The sequence below is a fragment of the Zosterops lateralis genome, assembly GCF_965231275.1.
Source record: "Zosterops lateralis genome assembly, chromosome: 1".
Taxonomy (NCBI): domain Eukaryota; kingdom Metazoa; phylum Chordata; class Aves; order Passeriformes; family Zosteropidae; genus Zosterops; species Zosterops lateralis.
Window position 1 is genome coordinate 22,606,134 of NC_139762.1, and position 19,837 is coordinate 22,625,970.

Here is a 19,837-nt window from a genome sequence, read left to right on the forward strand (position 1 = left end):
TCATTTAGCTAAAGAAATTTCTTTTTATCCTGTTTTTAATGACATGAGATAAATATGTCTGAATTCCAAATTCAGTGTTTTCATTGCTTATTAGAAGTAATTTCTTTAGTTATTAATTCTGGTTAGTATATTAAATCTCAGCTGGGGCTATGAGGAAAGGGGGTCAATGGATGGCAACATTGTTACTCTAATGCTGTTCTATCATCACTGTGATTTCCTCTCTATGGTTCAATGACCTTTGGGAATTACTGATCACTTTTTAAGCCATCAGTGAAAATAAGAAATCAAGCCTATAACAAGGTGACAATAAAGATTTAATTTTCTACCACATATCTGCTGGAAAAAAAATTTGCAGGGTTTATGATAGAGTCTTACATGTAGCCAGAGTGTAATAAGCCCTGTGAAGATGTGTCAAACCTGAGGGTTGACCTGCAACTTTCCAGAGTGGCTTATTAATATTGCAAGATGGCTACTTGGGTATGTTTTGTAAAGCAGAAGTTTTAATAGAAATACAGAAATAGAAAATAACAAATGATACAGAAACAAAATAATAAAAAAATAAAAGCCATGCGCAGGTGCCAGAGAAGCATCTGACACCTGACTAGACACCCCAAGAAGCACTTGAGCACTTCTGTGCTCCTTCTTTAATACTTAATGTTTTAGGAGGGTTAATTTGGCTTGCTGCCAATAGAAACAGCTACAGGTTTTGAGGAACATTTCCAAAGCCCAAACAGGGCCCCTGTGCTGGCATTGGGCCAATTGTGATAAGGGAAGAACAGAAAGTTCTGGTGCTTCTTTTTTAAAAGTTGGGATAACTAAAACCCCTTTTCCTTATTTGGAAACATTTGTTTGGGTGCAGAAATGCATTGCTGCAAGTTTATAATGCCGATAAAGATTGAAAACTATGCTTTTATTGTTTTTTGATGACTTCTATGTCATTTTATGGAATTTTATGTAATTTATAGGCTACATTAGAATAGTTTAAGAACCTGCTATTATTTACTGCCACACACCATAGTAACAAAATCATCACCAAGAAAAGCTATTTGACACATGACACCTCTTAACCTGTTTTAACGCAAAATAAAATAGATTCATTTTTATTAATTTTGTCTTTTTTTTTCAGAGCTACTTAAAGTGATCTGTTTTATTCTGCATTTGAACAGCCTAGAAGGGCTTACACAGTTTTTGAAAGGGACCTCAAACCCTCCCTTTCAAATCTAACCACAAATTCATTCATCTGGCTAGAGATGTTCAGATAGCAGATGAGATGCAGACACTTTCTAACATCTTCTGGTCAAAATCAGCTGTGCTATCTATCTTTAGTTATGTTGGGAAACAAAATTCAGTATGGTTGACCTTCTTGGGTATTCAGGTCACTGATACCCACACTGGTAGGATCTCAGTCTATTGTACTTGTTCCCATATCCCTCTGTTGAGCTATTGCTCTTAAATTATAAATAATTATTCTAGACAGGCAGAAAAAGGATTGCAAAAGAAATACTTACAAAAATACATCTTTATACTCCATGTGTCCATTTGCCACTAGATAGGCACCAAATCGGAAACAGGCAGCATAGGTAAAGAATATCATTGCTTGTGAAAGGGCAAAACAAAAGCCAAATATATGTGCCTTCTTCACAGAATTTCTGTATAGAAAAAACCCAGCATATTTTCATCAAAGTGTGCAGTCATACTCAAGTATGTGTACTAGGGTACACAAAAAACAATTTACTTCAATTAATACTTTTATGAATGGAAAGTTTACACAAACTGAAACATTGACTAAAAACACATCTCTCTCGTAGGGCAGTAAATTCTTATTTATACTAAAACAACAGAAAGATGGAAGTCTTGGAGCAATCCCATCAATGTCAACACTGAGAATGGTTAGGAAGAGTTCTGCAAACTGCGAGATACGAACTCAAAACTCAGCAGCCTGAGAAAAAAGCTAAGTAATAACTTTTATGTTCTGCACTGTGCTCTAACCACTTATTGATTATGGCAGATGTGTCAGTGGCACCCCTGCTTCTTTCCCATTATATCTGTTTACATATACTTTCATTTCCTTTACTTTTTAAAATAGAAATCTGAAAATGAAACATTTCATTCTGGAACAAATAAAACTTTAATTGGTGTAATCTATTTAAGACTTTTAAATTTTTATTTAGTCCAGACAGACTTATGTTACTTTATCTTCAGCCCCAAACCAGTAAGTAATTATTCAATTGCTTTCCCTCTTACTAACACTATAAAAAATGGCTTAATGTAATTCAATTTACATTAAAAAAGTTTTAATTAAATACCCAAAACATATGAGGTGGAAGTTTAGAGTAGACCACTCCAAAAACTCACTTGAAACCAATATTTTTCCAAACCAAGTGACATGGTAATAGAAAATACCAATATTGTAATAGAAAATTAATTAAATCAATTTTTTAAAAAAATGTTGGCTGCTGACTGGTTGCATTTGTTAACAAAAATATGCAAAATGTTGACATTAATTCTGAGATAATTAAATTATACATTAAGTCATACACACCACAAAAATATTTTTGTCTAAGTAAACATTTGCAATTTATTACAGATTTTTTTAGCTTAGTTATTTTTTTTATACCTGTATGGTACGATCAGATGTTCTCCATACATTGACTCAAATTTTCTTTCTCGGGTCAAGCTAACAACAGTTCTAATATTTTCTATTGCCTCTGTGGCAATCTGCAATAGAGAAACAAATGTTTTAATCAAAAATTAAGTATGTTGCAATTCCTTTTTCTTAATTAATAAAAGATTCTGTTGGAATACAATTTTATATTATATACTGGTTATTAAAATCACAGGCTGTTGATATAAAAATAAGCATTTTATATTTTTCTTTTTAGGACAATGAGTTTTTTTACAATGCTCAGAATTTTCTGATAAGATCTCTAAATGTTCTACAAATTAATGGTGAAAAAACATTAGACAGCAATAAAAAATATAGAGAATATACTCAACATGAAAAATGGCATATTAGCATTTAACTTCCAGTCCACTGAGTTTGGGCTATAATCAAAATGTCGAGCTTACTTAGGTGCCTTAGAGCCTAACTGAGATCTCAGCTGTAGATATTTTCTCTGATGCCTTCTTTTAGCTTGCAAATTCTTTAGACTTGAGTCTTTTATCTACATAAATGTGCCAGGGGACATTCAGATTAGATATTTTTTTAAAAATCTAATTTTTTAGAAAATTTTTAAAAATTTCATTGTTAGGGTGGTCAGGCATTCAAATAGATTGCCCAGGGAGGTGGTGGAGTCACTGTCTCTGCAAGTGTTCAAGAGATGGATGTGGCACTTGGGGATATGGTTTAGGGGTCATTGTGGTGGTGCTGGCTTGATAGTTGGACCTGATGACCTTGAAGGTCTCTTCCAACCTTGATAATTATGTGAAAAGACTCTCAAGACTTCAATGCATTTTGTTAAAATATACATTTTATATAATTTTAGTTTAATTAAGACCATAAAGTAAGGTTTTTTAGTAACCTAAGTTCAGCAATTCTTTGCAGAAAGCGAATTTTCCAGGTGGAATGTTTTTTTTACTAAAAAAACCTCATTTTTTTAAAAAAATGAAAATTTAATATAATGCCTATAGTCCAGTGCTTCCTTAGGTGGCCTTGAGAAGGGACACTTGCATTACTATGAAAAGAAAATATTTTTTTAAGTTTTGGAAAAACACCATAAATATTTGCAACACCTGTGCTAATTCTTCGCAACATGCTGCATTAAGAAAGTCTTTGGTGTCTCTTCCAAGAATTGTCAACTATTTTCTGTCACATCTTACAACAAAACAATACAAAATAAATGCTCATCCCTCAGAGAGAAGCAGAATAAATGTACCCAGTTGAAAGGAAAGGAATGGAATTACATGACCTTAGATAAATTATTTTCTTTTCAGCAACTTTTAAAAACATAGGACACAGGAAGAGATTTTAGAGAAGTTTTACCTTGAAGAAAGCAATATCTGGGAAGTGATGAAATAGTTATTCTGTCCCAAAAGGATTTTTGGAATGAAGTGACATTAAATGCCTTTATTTAATTTGTTAAACAAGAGTCTAGCCTTCTTGCTTTTCAGTTCTCATCTTTCTCTTCCACTCAAGAAACAAAGGAATGGCAAACAGAAACCAGTGGATATTATACATGTTATCACTGCAAACATTAATAAGATGAAGAAGGGAGAGAAAAAAAAGAGCAGTGTAATAAACATAAGATAGATGGCATGCCAAAAAGGGATGAGGGGAAAAAAAGAGAATGTCAAAATGAGAATGAGGATGGCTGCAAAATAAGGAAAATGAAGATGTCTAGAAAAGGAATGAGAAGAGACTAAGCCTAGACTGGGTTTAGCACATTCCGATACTTAACTACAAAAATATTAATAGGTTGATAACATAAGTCTTTGATTGTTATTGAAGAATTGCGATGCTCTGTGGGTCTACTAGTGTACCTGGCTGTCTTTGGAACTTACATATTGTGAAATGTTCTGTATTCAGAAGTCATACATCCATTAACAATGTTTTGGCAAGGATGCCTGTATACATTATATGGAAATAGATTAATTTCTCTAGACCCACCTTTCCTGCAGTTTCCAGCTCTCGTTTATCTTTCTGAGCATGTCCAGCCAACATCTTCATTTCAATCATTCCCGCCACTGCAATGATGGGCACAACAGCTAAAAGTAGCAGGGTCAGCTGCCAGCCATAAACTAATGATATAATAATTCCAGTCCCCAGGTTGGCTATATTTTGGGCAATTAATGCTAGTCTGACACCAGTTGCCTGGAGAAAGAAAAAAGGCATTTCTTTACAACATAACAATATTTTAAATAAAGAAAGCATTTTCACCCACAAAATTCTGATTCTCAAAACACTGCTTAGAAAGTCTTAACTGAGTTCTGTTATTTTTCAAAATGGGAGTTTCTTAAATGCTTTTGAAAAAAATTATCTGGATCATATTTATTTCTTCTTTCCCCATATTCTGATAACTTAAATTTACTCTGCAATTTCTAAAGTCTGCTCTTGAAACTGAACAAACTTTACCCTCATCACATACTCACATTTACATCTAAACATTAAAATCTGTCCTATTTTCTAGATCACAGAACTAGCTTTACAAGTCATCACACAGAGCCCAATGAAGAAGAAAATTAAATATTTAACTTTTCCTATGGAAATAAAGCCAAAGATACTTTAGAATTCTTCAGTTCAGAAAAAACCCCAGCATGTAACTTCATGCAGCAGTAAAAATTTACTCAAGCATACAGAAATAATTACATTCAGTGTATTTTATCTTGATATTACAGAACCCTGAAAGTAAACAATTTACTTTTAAAGAATCTCCAAAAAGTAACAGAGAAAAAGAAGTCAATTGCTCACAGTTCTTTTTTTTTTAATAAGAAATCTGTACAACCAAAAAAAAAAAAGCAGATCGTAAACTGAATAAATTTAGTTGCATGTCTTTAGGTGAATAAGACCTCTTTTTAAAGACTTCTTAGGTAAGAGATTCCAAATAAATTTGTTTAATAATGAAAGTCTAAATACAGCACAATAGTAAACTTTAGAAAAAATTGTTTGGAAATCAGTCTGTAAATATATATAAACATAATTTTCATAAAGTGCATTGGTGCATTCTCTACCAGCTATTGTTTTTTAGTATATTTTAATTGTCAAAGTCAACTGTTATCCAGCCAGTCAAACCCAAGCTGCAACTTCATTACAGGCTAAACCAAATATGAAAACTTCCAAGCCAAAATTTTACTTACTCCTTTCACTTGAGAGGCATCATTAGCAAGTCTTGTAGTTAATGCTCCAGTACTGTTTTTAGGATTATCAAACCAGCCCATATCCTACAATAAGAAAAATTATTTTTAAGACCAGATTTTGGATGTTTCAAATAAACTGCTAAGTAAATCTGGTATGTGGCAGTGCCTCAGTTCTACATATTTAAATAAGTTTAATTATGTCATTGCACACTGAATATATTTAGAAAGAAGTGTAATCTTGTGAATCGTTGATGTATTCATTGTCACTGCTGAGAAGGGAGGGGAGCAGCTGAGAGATTCACAAAAGAAAAATTTACCCTGCCCCACTGCTTCTCCTTCACTGAATCTCCTTGGAGGAGAGGACTCTTTGATCACACTCCTCATGGTTACAAAACTGTTTGGGGAAGGGGTAAATGTAAAGCATTTTCAGGTTAAAATTTTTTTAAAAAAATATTCCTTGCTTTGTTTCTTCCCATATTGAAGAGGTTTATTTAGAAGCTATGAGACACCAACAAAACAACAACAACAAAAAAACCAAACCCAACCAACCAAAAAAACCAAACTGGTCTATCTGATCAAAGTTAATTGTTGGGATCAGTTACACAGTTTATGATTTATTCACCATGTGACCAAATATCCAATTTAAACTGTCATGTGTAATACGCATTGAATTAAGTCCTAGTAATGTAACACAGGCATTTGTGACCTCAAGTGTAAGATAGACTTTTCATTAGATTTTTAGTATGGCTGATCTATAAATCGTAATTTTTCAGACTACAACAGTTTTCTGTCACATTGAAAATAGTCATGTTCACATGAATCAAATTCTGTGTCTACATGTAGCTTTATGTGCAAGACTTAAACCCCCATAACTATTACATTTTGTATTTCAGAATCTAAAATATTGATCCTGAAATAATGGCAAATTAGGGCCAATTTAGGATGACTTCACAACATTATGTTCTATTCATATTTTAACTCTCTTAAAGGGGTTTTACTTTTCAATACACAATCTTATTATTGCATTAACAAACAACAATTAAGGTTGGTGCTTGGACAGAGACTTCCAATAAATTTAAAAAAATCACTTCTGTACATACCACAATTTAAATCAGACATTTGAAGTAAGAGTTACAGTGTAAGCTGTGTTGAATTTCTTTAGGGGAGAAAAGGCACAAAAAAGCAAAGCAAGCAACTGGGACTGCTGGTGCACATCAACTTGTCAGGCCCTTGTAACTTGGCTGGAAAACTAAGTCTGCAAGGAGTACATAAAAAGCTCTGGTATTGATGTAAGACTCTCCCTCTAAGGAGACTTTGCATAATCACATGTAACTAATAAAATTGGTTTCTAGTCTGATTTAAACAATCTTCTCTGTATGATAGTGTGATATAGAATACAGTTATTTTATACCAATACCATCCATTATTTTTAAAACCCTGGAAATCAAAATATTTATTATCTTTACCTGTCTAAGCATTGCTTTAAATGCCATGAATCGAAGCCTCATTGTAAGAATTTCTCCAGCTTTGCCAAATGCGAAACCCTGTTTGAGAAAAAGTACAATGCTTAGTATAGTACTACATTATTTGTGCTTATTCAATAAATATTTTAGATAAATTGCCTCTACAATGTCAAAGTAAAAAATATCACAGTCCTGTTTGCAGAAAGCAAATGTAAAACCAGGTTTAATATACATAAATTCTAGAAGGTTCATAGTACAGACATCTAATTACTATTTCTGAAAAAAATATAGGGAGCATAGCAATATTTCCCAGCACTGCTTCACCAGCATGCTTTGAGGAGAAGGTCACTAATCAACCCTTTGACTTCATATGTCTGAGTCAATCTAAGTCAGATTTTAAAAAGTAGCATTTAGGTAATTCATTTTAGATTAAAGACTTTGTAAGGCAACCTAAGTTCAATGAAATCAAATGTATCAGTCAAATTCAAAACACTATCTGAACATTTATAAACTGAGCAAACCTATCACAGCCCTGTACTACTCAGCCTTCTGTACCCAAGGCCTATTTTTTCTTGTGCAACAAGGCAATTCCATAAACAAACCAGGCTTCTGCAAGAGACTGTTCATGCTGCTGCCCCAACTGCACTTTATTTCACTCTGTGGGCTCTTTTTAATAGATAAAACTATACCAACATGTTCCTAAATTATAAACCAGACTATATATGAAAATTTTTAATATGATTATTACTTTTTCTTTTTAAGTGGCACTCTTGTAGCAGATACAACCCTTAGTATTTCAGCAGGAGGAACTGAATATCAGTTTGATGAGTGCTATCTGACAAACTGGGCCCATGAGTCCCACAGGAGAAATATGGGATGTTTCCTTGGATAAGGAAGGGGTTAGGGAAGTAAAAAATTGGAGAATGAAGGCATGAGATTGACAGATTTTCAATTACTAACAGATTCAAATAGGAAGGCTTGAGGGTGAGAAGGGGAAGGTAAAATGTAAGGGCTGGATAAGTTGCCTGTTAGCTGGCAATGGAAAAAGGGGTGAGAGAATCCAGAGTTTCATGCTGCGAAGTGTCTAACTGATGAAGAAGATGGGAATTTCTGAAGTTAAGAGGTCTAAATAAGTTCAAAAGACTTAAACAAAAGCAGCTCTAGGTCAAAAAAGTTTCAGCACAAGACACATCTAGAACCATAAATACAGGTTCTGATTTGAGTTGGAGACACATTATGAAGATGCAAATTTTTAGTATATTTCAGGTTTGGTTTCTAAAACCTGATGATGAATTATAATAAGATTAAAACAATAAAACATACCTGAAAAAAGAAAGTAAAAAAGGAAATTATTCCAAGCACTAAAAACAGCAGTGAATATAAGTTGCTCTGTTTTCTTAAGATGTCCTTGTCAGTCTCGCTAAAAATCTATAAAATAAAATTTGAAACAACATTTTTATAAAATTAACTAACAACCTAAAATACTCTCATCTTTTTCAGTAACTTTTTTTGGTAGTCAATTGCATTCATGTGAAATTTGATCATATATTACATAGTATTTAACATATAACAAGCATATTTCAGGTTGTAGCAAGACTTTCAGCATTTTGTAAAAGTCATACAATTTTTCAGATTTTTGCAAGAGTGCTTCACTCTTCAGGTTCACCGTGTGGTCATTGTTTTTAACCTAATTTTCCTAGAAATACATTTTCTGGGATTACAGTTTTTTGCTTATTTTACTCCAACTTACCCCTATAATTTCGGAAAATATGATTGCAAATGCAGGTTGTAAAGCTCCATTGATAATTGCACACAAGGTTCCAGCTACAAAGTATGGCCATTCAGTTTTGTTCAACTTCATGATTTTCAGGAATGAAGCTGGAGGTAGTTCTTCAGCCTAAGGAATGTGAATTGTTAGGACAAACATGAATGTATTTGGAGAAATATGGAGAAAAGGGGAGATTAATAATCGATTTCTGATTCCCAGAATCTATTCAGGTGAAGCAAAAATGCATAGTTTTTAATAACATGAATAAATGATTGTGCAAATTTTTTGTTATTCTAACACAAGGAAGATCTGTACACTGCATCTACTGCTCTTGTCCTTTTATATTAGTTTGACCATAACATTTTTGTTGGTGAATACTTTGGTATTGGTCAGTTGTGGGCTTGATATTTCTGGGTCTGAGAGATTTTAGCCAGCTAGCAGCTGCTAACTTTTTCCCAAGGAAAAAATTCTCAAACCCAGAAATATCAGGCCCACAGTCAGTGATGACTGAACTACTCATATTGCTGTGTGGAATCCATGGTTTGATTAATTAAAATAATTGTTCATTAAGCAATTTATAACAGCAAAAAAATTGCTGTAAATATGAATGCAGTCATATTTTGGGGAGGGAGTTTATGAGCTTTGTTGTAAGAGTTACGTTGGGCTAAATATTTTGTTTCTTTTCCAAAAATGAATGTTTAACCTGTATAGACTATGTTGGTATGGTATGTAAATATATGGAAGTATATTTCTTTTAAAGGAAATTTATTTTCCATAATAAACTCATCATCTTTGTTACAGATTTTTTCATTACCATTTTATTTCTATTATCATTTATGTTGAGACTAAAAAAGCAAGTAATGCATATAATCAGTCAAAAGCTATTTACTATTTTAAAATTTTCATGTCTTCTTCATCCCAATCAAATGCCTCCTTCTTTTTGTACCTTTTTTCAGCAGGAGAATGATTTTACCAAACTTTGTTTAAAGAAATCAAGTTCACTAACAGCTCTGCAAGATACTTACAGGTGAAGTTTTTTCCTCGTCAGGACTATCATTTTGCTCTCCTGGCTTTTTCATGCTTCTCCGAGTTGATCGTCTTCTCAATCCTTTAGTTATGGATTCTTCAAATTCTGGTTCAGATTCACTGTTTTTGACATGACGTACATTCTCATAATTTTCTGATGATGGAGCTTCAGCTTCTATTGCCTGAAAGTGGGAAGAACACGATGCGAAGATTAAATACACATATATTATTACTTCAAACTTCCAAAATTATCAGGTATATCAAAGTAAAAGTAACTTTGTTTCAGTTGAATGAGATATGGGGGAAACAACATATAATGCCTTAAGGAGATATGAAAATCTGTATAATATTTATTAAAGCTCTACCTTCAGAGCTTTAATCATGTATGAGTTTTGCATGTCTCATGAAAATTCTATTAGTAAGTGGAGGATAGGGGGCAAGAGTAGCTGCTCTTTTTTTTAATGAATTGAACAAAACGTTTTAAATTGAGGGTAAACCCTTTGCATTCCTCTTGTGATCTTTTAGAATGAGTTCTTGGGGGATATACAGTTTATTTATGAAGTGATAAAACATTACTGCCTTTACTGCAGAACACACTTAAGAATTCTTGACTTTAAATGGAATAAGGAAGTTCAGCATGAAACAAGTAAAAAAGAGACTCTCTGACTGAAAAATTAGAGCAGCCTGGAAAAGAGCCTTACCCTTGATGGTATTTTTGCCAGTCTCTTTGAGAGAATAAATAAATGTCTACCCACCCATAGGGTATTTGATAACAACTGGATTCAAAGTTGCTTTCAAATTGTATTTCACTTCTCCCAGAAATTTTTTATTTCTTACTTCTTTTTTGCAGTACTAATAAAAATATCTCTTTTTACTTGCTTTCAATATGTTATTTTCTTTTTTAATTGTTTTTAAATTTCATTTTATATTTCCTCATTTTCCCCATATTCGCAGTTGCATGGATACAAAGTTACTTTGAATCTAAGGTAACCAAATGCATTCTCCCATGAAGAAATATTTTAATTGGTCTGGTTAACCCCTTCAGTCTGACATAGTGAGATGGCAGTTTCAGTTTCTTCAATGGACATAGTGATTATGGAGTAAAACAAAGGCTACAATGAAAATCTGCTATAACTTAATGGTCACATGGGACATTGGGATGTAAGTATCAAAGTATCTTGGTCTTCATTTAATAAGTAATACATTTTGGAAATTTATTATAATTTGTAATCTATTTTTTTCTGTCTATATAAGTTAAGAACATATTTTTGCTCTTGGCATAACTGCATTATTTTCCTTTTTCTTCTATTCCAACACTTTTCTTTTCTTTAGAAAGGAATTCACTATGAAGGAGTATAACTAAAGAGCTTAAAATATGCATGCCCTATTCCTCCAGCGTCAGCTACTGTATTTTACCTTTTATCAGATTAAAAACAAGCAATAGAATACCAAGCTACTGTAGTTATCTGCTCTACATTAACTGCATAAAAGGAAAACATAAAATAATCTTTAAGTTTAAATACCTAGAAGATTAAAAATGTTCTACCCTGGGTTTAAACTAGTCTTGTACCAAAACTAGTGGTCTCTCAAATTATTACTTTCCTTGCAAAGTACATGAGTTTTTTGCTGTTATCAAAATATCCTGCAGAATTTCTCATACTTCTGCTAAAACGACTATGGGTGCAGGAAAAAAAAAAAAAAAAATGAGGCAACAGCTAGAGAGACAAAAGTACCTGCATGTTAACAAGTTTGTGGTAGATTCCCTTTCTCTCAAGCAATTTAGCATGATTGCCTTGCTCTGCGATGACTCCACCTTCGAACACAGCTATCTGATCTGCATTTCGGACCGTTGACAGTCGATGAGCTACCACAACCGTGGTGCGTCCTTCCCTGGCCTGAAAATAGCAATATTTAGTGTGAGTATTTATAAGTAAATGCTAAAGCAGTTCATCTTCATAGCAGAATTGAATAAGACCTGAAAGAAACATTATAATGGTTCACAGAAAAATATAACTTAAAAAAAAAAAAATTCAAATTAGTTCCTTAAAAGAGAAATATAATTTAAAGTTTGAAATTTAATATTAGAGATCGTCTTTCACTGTGGCACATAAATACATCAAATTTTGATCAAAAATATCAAAACAAAAATCTCAATATATAAAATTTTAGAATGTTACAAACCCTGAAATTTTTCAAATGCTAGAATTTATTTAATTTAGGCTCATAGTTGCCCACTTAAACCTTAAAAATCCATGGAGAATTTATACTCAGAAACATTAGAAAATATGTCACACTAATTTTTAAATATATCAGTGTTTTAAGCTCTAAGTCATTGCTAACTCAAGTGACTACAATAATAAATAAAACTCTCTAAAATTTCATGAGAATTGTATTTCAACTAAGCATCTTTCTTTGGATATTTATAAGCATAACACATGCAATGTTTCAAACATTGCAGCTTGTAATTTTAATTATGAAGCCGTTTTAAAGTGGTCAAGCAAATTTCAGTTTAAATAATCAAAGTGGAATTCTGTTGGAACCTGGATGGAGTTCATCTTCATTGATGTCCCTTGAGAGGTCCATACTGGGACCCATACTATTCAATATCTTCATCACTGATAAATGGGATTGAGTGAACACTCAGTAAGTTTGCGGGTGACCCCAAGCTGAATGGTGCCGTTTATTCACTTGAGGGAAGGGACGGCATTCAGAAGGTCTCTGACAGGCCTGAGGATCAGGCCCAGGAGAACCTCATGAAGCTCAACAAGGACAGGTGACTGACAATATGAACGGCTGTAGGACACATAATGGACGAGGATGGTATTTACACCAAGAAAATGTTGATTTAAACTTAATAATGCAGAAAATATGATTCCATCTTCTAATTTGAAATAAAATTTCTCTCCGTAATACTTGCAGGAACTCAAAAATTTTCTGTACAAAGAATATTAGCCAAATTAAAGCTTGCTTTTTGTGTTTTTATGTGTTTCTATTTTCAACAAAAGACTAGGAAAAAAGTAAATATTAGGCTCCTGCTTACATGCTTGGTTTTGAAACACTACTGACCTTGTCCAGTGCTGCCTGCACAATTGATTCACTCTCAGTATCCAAAGCTGATGTTGCCTCATCAAGCAGAAGAATTTTAGGATTACGAACCAGAGCTCGGGCAATTGCTATTCTCTGCTTCTGGCCTCCACTGAGCTGTGCTCCTCTTTCTCCAACCACAGTTTCAAACTTCTACAAGAAAAATACATGCATTGAAAATACTCAGTGGCACAGTCCTTCCACTAAAGATGCCAGAAATGCCAGTAACGTCTCCTCCTTCCTCTACAGGAATAAACACCTGCTTGGATAAACCTGACTAATCACTTGTGTTCCTGGAATTCTAGTAGTTCTTCAAATGACAGCCAAATCATTGCCTGAAGATATAAAATCAACATTATTCTCAAAAGGTATGAGGAAACTCTGCATAGCTCTGCGTATTCACAGGTTCGGGGATACCTTCCTGTCTTAACAAGCATTCCTTCTGAGATATTTGGCACAAGAAGGTTTAGAAGAAATTATTTCAGCAGGGAAGCTGATCTGCTTACATTGGGTAGCTTCATGATGAAGTCATAAGCATTTGCCTCCTTGGTGGCTTTTTCAATGTCCTCCATGGTGACATCCTCACGGCCATAACGAATGTTCTCTGCAATAGTAGTGGCAAAGAGCACGGGCTCCTGATTCACCACACCAATAACCTCCCGCAGATACCTTACGTTTAAGGTCCTAATATCCTGCCCATCAATGGTAACCTAAACAAAAGAGAGCAGACAAAAACTGCTTACTACGTGCTTTGATCAAGGAATCTCTCTTCCCATGCCAGCATGTGCCTTTTTAGGGAAGACTTCACCATATCACTGGAAAATTGACAAGAGCAGTGAGGCTGGAACTAGGCTTTCAACATGTGTGACATGCAGAACTGTCATCTCACTTGAGGTGTCTTACCATGCCTTCCTTGGGATCATAAAATCTCTGGATGAGCTGAACAGTTGTACTTTTCCCACAGCCGCTGCCACCAACCAGAGCCACTGTCTGGCCAGAATTAATCTTGAGATTCAAGCCCTTCAGTATCTGTCCATATAAGAAGGTTGGTCAAAAACATAGCAGTATTTAGAAATGCCAAGGTAAATTTGAAAGATTAGAATAAAATAACCTTCATATTTCCATCAGAATCTGGTAAAAATGAAATTTATAAACATGTGGGTTTAAATTTTGGATATCTGATGACTTCAGCTTAATTTTCCTCATAATTACATCACAATTGGTTCAGTATCAATGTATCATACACTTCACAATTACCTGTCTCATGAACCAGTTCATATGACAAAATACTACTACTACTCATAACTAAAATATAAAATAGAAACAATATGATGCAAAAATTCTGTATTATGTTGCCTCACCTTTTTCTTTAATGCATCATGCAGACTACAGAGAAACTATGCAAAAGTTATGGTTAAAAGCTGAGTATATTTCCTTTCTGCCTATCAAAAGTAAGAAAGGTCACTTTATCAAGGTCAGTGAAGGTAAGGAAGGAAATAGTTACGTAGTGCAAAGACACTCTCCATGGAAATATTTTCAGGAATGATTCATACATTGTCTATCATCACTGCATTAAGATTCTGAATATATGACAGTGCTTTAAGAAGGAAACATTCTCTGACTAGACAAATGCAGATTCTGATCTCTATTCCATATATAGCAAGTCCTTGCTGGAGCTGCTTTCTTTTTTTTCTGGTTCCGACACAGTCATAACAGAGCTGCATTGCAATTATATTAAAACTTACCATCTCATTATTATTACTATACACAAACACTTGAGTTAGGATTGTAAACTTAGATTCTGATAGAAATATATATTTATGGTTTTTTTGCATAGCCACATTAACTAGAGCTTTAAACAAAAAATTATTCAGAAAACTCAGCATGTTTACTGAGTGTGGAAATATATCTAGCTAAAATCTCTTTGATGGCAAGGTAGTTTTACATACGTCAGAGAATCAAGCTGAAATTGTTAGATTTTCAACAAAAGTTAATTTAAGTGACTTTTTAATGATTTTTTTTTTCCAACACACGATCCATATGTTCAGCTGTAATATATATACAAAGCTTCAATTACAGTACCTCAACATCTGGTCTGGACGGATAATTGAAGTAAACATCTTTGAATTCCAAGTTCCCTTTTATGTGGTCTGGTTTGTGACCTGCCTCTGAATAGCTGTCAATTTGAGGTTCCTGTACAAAATAAAATAACCAATATTTTTTTCATAAAAAAGTCCTTGAGTGCACCATTATTCTGCAAAAACATTAAACATGTTTTTAAAAGTAATTTAGGTGAGATTTCTGAAAGATCTAAATTGCATGATGTTTTGCTCCCTCACTGCTACATCAATGATACACTCATGCAAGAATACTTTCTAAATTTTTCCATTAAGCTTTTGTGTGAATTTAGTTCCTATCTTTAAAATGAAGGGTCTCTTACCTTCAAAAGAAGTTTTGAAATGGTAACGAGGGTAAAGATACTCACATTGTCTATTATATTAAAGATTGTATAGGCAGCTCCTCTTGCACTAGCAAATGCCTCTATGCTTGGAGCAGTCTGTCCAATACTGAAAGCTCCAATCAGTACAGAGAAAAAGACCTGAAAGAAATGTTTACAGAGACATATAGTCAATCTTATTTAAGCAGAAAATTACATTTATTTATTTACATTGCATATTTTTCAGTTAGGAGGTTCCATGCCTGTTAATGGAAATTTAAGGAATCCAGAATTAAAGAAAAACTGAAAAGGTCTGTCTTAAGCAGAAAAAAGCACTAGGAAAAGGGCTTTTTAAGCTTCAGATGAGAACTGAGAGGCTGTACAACATTAATTTTGAAAATATATTGAGAAAAAGTGAAAAAATGACTGAGACTTTTAAAATCTATGACAAAAATTTAGAATTGGACTTGATGTCTCAGGATTTATTGTACTAATTCATTCTTTGGACAAAGACTAGAACATGTATTACATATGATTACATATGTTCCAAGAACAACAGATATGGAAAACACTAACATTCTGCTTTCAAAGAAACAGTGAAAGAGAAGCATAGAAACCCAACTTCTTCATCACAAAGTAATAAAGGGTCCCCTGCTTCAATGAAAGAGAATGAAGTGCAAGCAAACAAGAAACAACAGCAGAAAAAAAATTAAAAATTTTCTCAGAATAGCACAGTTTATTGCTTTCAGTTAGTATCGGAAGAAAAGCAATTAAGCCACACTGCTCAGAGGCCATAAGAGCCATAGTAGTCAGAGCAAAGTCTGCCACACCCATCATCTTGAAAAGGGGTTATTCATAGGTATTACACATCATAATGCATCATCTATGCTATAAAAACATTGTTTGGTGAACTACAACAAAGACATTTTGTGATAGAGTTTGCAAATACTTTGCCCAGAATAAATTGCACATAAGGTCATGAACTTCACTGAGAGGTTCCATAGGCCAGCCTGTACGAAAGGTTCAAAAGAGCCAAAAACACATAACAGAGACATTTTTCACAAACTTCAGTGATTCATAAACGAAATAGGTAGTTAAAAATAATAATAATAATAATAATAATAAATATACATGCATATGGTCGCCTGGGTGCATTTCATCATGATTAACAAAGTTATTCTTTTTACCCTGTTTACTTCACATTTCATACAAAATTAGAATGGTTTCCACACCAAGAGAAGAATTTAAGTTATGACTTAAGGATTATGGTTTTCTTCCTTTAGTTAGATGGTGACATATTTTCTAATCACAAGTATATTTTTATCCCCATCAATTTCTAAAAATACTGAGAAGTGATTCCAAGCTCTTACGGTGCAAAACATAAGCAAAATATTAAGAAAATTATCTACTCAGACTGCACAACAGCTAAAAAAATGTATTTGTTTCTGCATCCTGAAAATATACTCAGCCTTCTGAAAGCAAATAGCTACCAGAAAGAGTATCCACTTCGGTTTTTGATTGCACTATTTCTATACCAGTTTGATCTTATGAAAATCAGAAAATATATAGGAACAGTTGAAAATCATATGTGTTTTATTTGGGTTCATATAGATTTTGAGATCCTATAGCAGCAACATGTAGACTTTGTGGTGAAAATCTTTTTGTTAAGAAGGGATGCTACTTCGCCAATTTTGCAACATAATTCTCATTACAGTCAAATAAATTCCCATTAAACACTTTAATGTTTGTTCTTCATTATTTCTCACTGTTACTGAGAATTTACTCATTAATACTTACTGTAAGAACTTTGCCAATAGTGTAATCATCAGTTAAGATCAAAGTAGTTCCATACCAAAATGCCAGTGCATATGATGCATATATCAGTAAGAAAGCAGCACCCATAGAAATATTAGCTGTAATAGCCTTTCTTATTCCAATCCGTTTAGCATCTTCTAAATTTTTATGGTATCTGGAAGATAGACAGAAGTTCAAAATAGACTCACATTTGTACATGACAGACACCACAAAAACTCTGTGGATGGATTAGAAAAAGAATGTTTACAAAGTACAGCAGTTAGGTACATAAAATATTTAACCCTAAGACTGTATAAAGATAAGCTTCCTACTCAGGCATGGACTTTCTGAGGCAACTCCTAAAAATGCCAACATTAGTCAACTTGGCATATAGAAATAAAAGGACATTGCAGGTCAGGGACTGGCACTTAGGTTGCTTAAATAACCTGCAGATCAGTGAACTTTGATTGTCAACCACTCAAGATAAAAGGTTAAAATATATCACAAGATCTATATTTTATAGTAGAGCAGAAATAGAGATACTGTTTGTTAGCACCTTCAGAACTACTGAGTAATCAGATTAGATTACCAAGGTTATTATCATCTCTTCACAGAGCAAGGTCTTTCATCGAAAGCTCTCACAGTAAGATATTTGAAGTAGTTTGAATACCTTTTAATGCAGAGACAACATATCAACTCTAGAAAAATAACTAATTGTCTTTCAAATGTAGCAAACCTTGTAACAGCCTCTAACAATATGTCATTAACTAAAAATGCAGAAAACACAAGACTTTCAAGAGAAAATATAAAAGAAACTCTCAAACTATTTGAAGTGAGTATTTTAAAATCCACTGATGAAAGCAAATATTGCTCTTACCTTTTAATTTCTTTTTCCTGTCCTCCAAAAGCTATTACAGTACGGATTGCTGCCAGAACTTCTTCTGCAACAGCACCTGCTTTTGCATATGCAGCTTGTTCTTTGTCCGTGAAAGCAGAGAGAACCTAATACAGAATCAAATATTTTGACATATGAAAACCATAATAAGCTCAAGCACTCATAATGGCTTTTATCACAGTTAGTATCTTTCAATATGAACCTTTTGACTATATTAGGCATGCGTGCAGAATATCCAATATCCAAATTCTTAAGGATGTTGTGAATTCAATCAAATAATTCTACATTACACATTGTAAACAACTAAGGCCTGGACTTTCCACTCTGCTTTCACCCAGTGCAAGAGATAAGAAGAGTACTCATAGTGAGCTGGTGTGGTTCTCCCCAGACAGACCTGCTTAGCTCATTCTTATCTCTGGCTACCTAAGCCAGAAAGCCCTATAGCTTAGACTGTGAAGTGGCCACAGTCTGTGGAGACTCAGCCAGTTGACATACATGGCACATATGCCTCTAATCCCACCTTTTCTGCAATATTCTCACTCAAGACAGTGAAAGCTTTCTTGAATCAGATCTTGAAATATCTTTGAAATACAAGGGAAATAATATACCATAAAAATCTGAAGAGTTAAAAAATATAAGTCCCTCTAGTCCCATGGAAATTTGGTCATTCCCTCATCTCGATCTGTATAGAATTTCTTACCAAATCTATTAACAACTATGAAAAAAACTCTGTGTCTGAGACAAAGGTGTTTTTTTTATTTATTTATTCTCTTATTTTCCAGGAGGTGCAATTATTCCTTTCAAGAGGAAAAAGTACATATACAGATGTAAGTTAAAGAGTTAGAGGTGTGGATTTTACACATATATCTTGCTTCCTTCTCTGTATGTGCTATATTTGCAGAAACAGCTTCAAATCAAACAAGTCTTCCCAATCTATGGGAATTAAAATATTCAGATTACATAGACTTATTGAATAGTAGAATGACCTTGGAAGGGATCTTAAAAATATCCACTTCCAACAGCTCTGCCATGGGCAGGGACACCTTCCACTAGATCAGGTTGCTCAGAGCCCCATCTAACCTGGTCTTGAATGAGAGGGTCATTCACAGATCATCTAAGAGCTTATGTATGCAAGTGTTATCTAAAATTATAACTCCTCTAAGCAACATATTCTAATACTGAGACTTACAGATATGTAGATTTGTTTCATTATTTGTCATTAATATAACACCTGACACTGTATATATGTTATCTTACCTTTGCCCAGAGGGCTGCTGAAAGTCCCAGGACAGGACTAACTGCTAGTATTACCAGGGTTAATTTCCATCCCCTTATGAGACCAACAATAAATCCTGTCACAAATGTTGTTAGTGCTTGAAGAAGCAATCCAATCTTGTCACCTATTCCTTCATTAATTTTGGAGACATCACTGAAAAACAAATTACAGAGAGGAAGAAAAATGTAGAAAGCACAAGGAAGGTTTCCAGTTTTGTTACATGTGGAAGACAATCTTTATTATTCAATTACTGCTCCCAATAACAGTTCTCTTCATAGTAAAGAATTATGTAGTGTGACCA

At 33.7% G+C, this 19,837-nt stretch overlaps 1 protein-coding gene across 4 annotated transcripts in view; it reads right to left on the reverse strand.

The window, feature by feature from the left end:
- ABCB1 (ATP binding cassette subfamily B member 1) overlaps nt 1–19,837 on the reverse strand; it is a 58,609-nt gene that overhangs the window by 15,578 nt on the left and 23,194 nt on the right. For all 4 annotated transcript variants that reach the window (XM_083874992.1, XM_083874991.1, XM_083874993.1 and 1 more), the window contains 17 exons: nt 19,518–19,689; nt 18,243–18,367; nt 17,369–17,540; nt 15,620–15,733; nt 15,217–15,327; nt 14,038–14,163; nt 13,641–13,844; nt 13,117–13,287; nt 11,784–11,945; nt 10,050–10,232; nt 9,007–9,153; nt 8,580–8,684; nt 7,260–7,337; nt 5,794–5,877; nt 4,607–4,810; nt 2,618–2,718; nt 1,509–1,649 (listed from right to left, as the gene is read on the reverse strand). In XM_083874992.1, the coding sequence (XP_083731118.1) occupies nt 1,509–1,649; nt 2,618–2,718; nt 4,607–4,810; nt 5,794–5,877; nt 7,260–7,337; nt 8,580–8,684; nt 9,007–9,153; nt 10,050–10,232; nt 11,784–11,945; nt 13,117–13,287; nt 13,641–13,844; nt 14,038–14,163; nt 15,217–15,327; nt 15,620–15,733; nt 17,369–17,540; nt 18,243–18,367; nt 19,518–19,689 (2,400 nt within the window). The remainder of the gene's footprint in view (nt 1–1,508; nt 1,650–2,617; nt 2,719–4,606; nt 4,811–5,793; nt 5,878–7,259; nt 7,338–8,579; nt 8,685–9,006; nt 9,154–10,049; nt 10,233–11,783; nt 11,946–13,116; nt 13,288–13,640; nt 13,845–14,037; nt 14,164–15,216; nt 15,328–15,619; nt 15,734–17,368; nt 17,541–18,242; nt 18,368–19,517; nt 19,690–19,837) is intronic.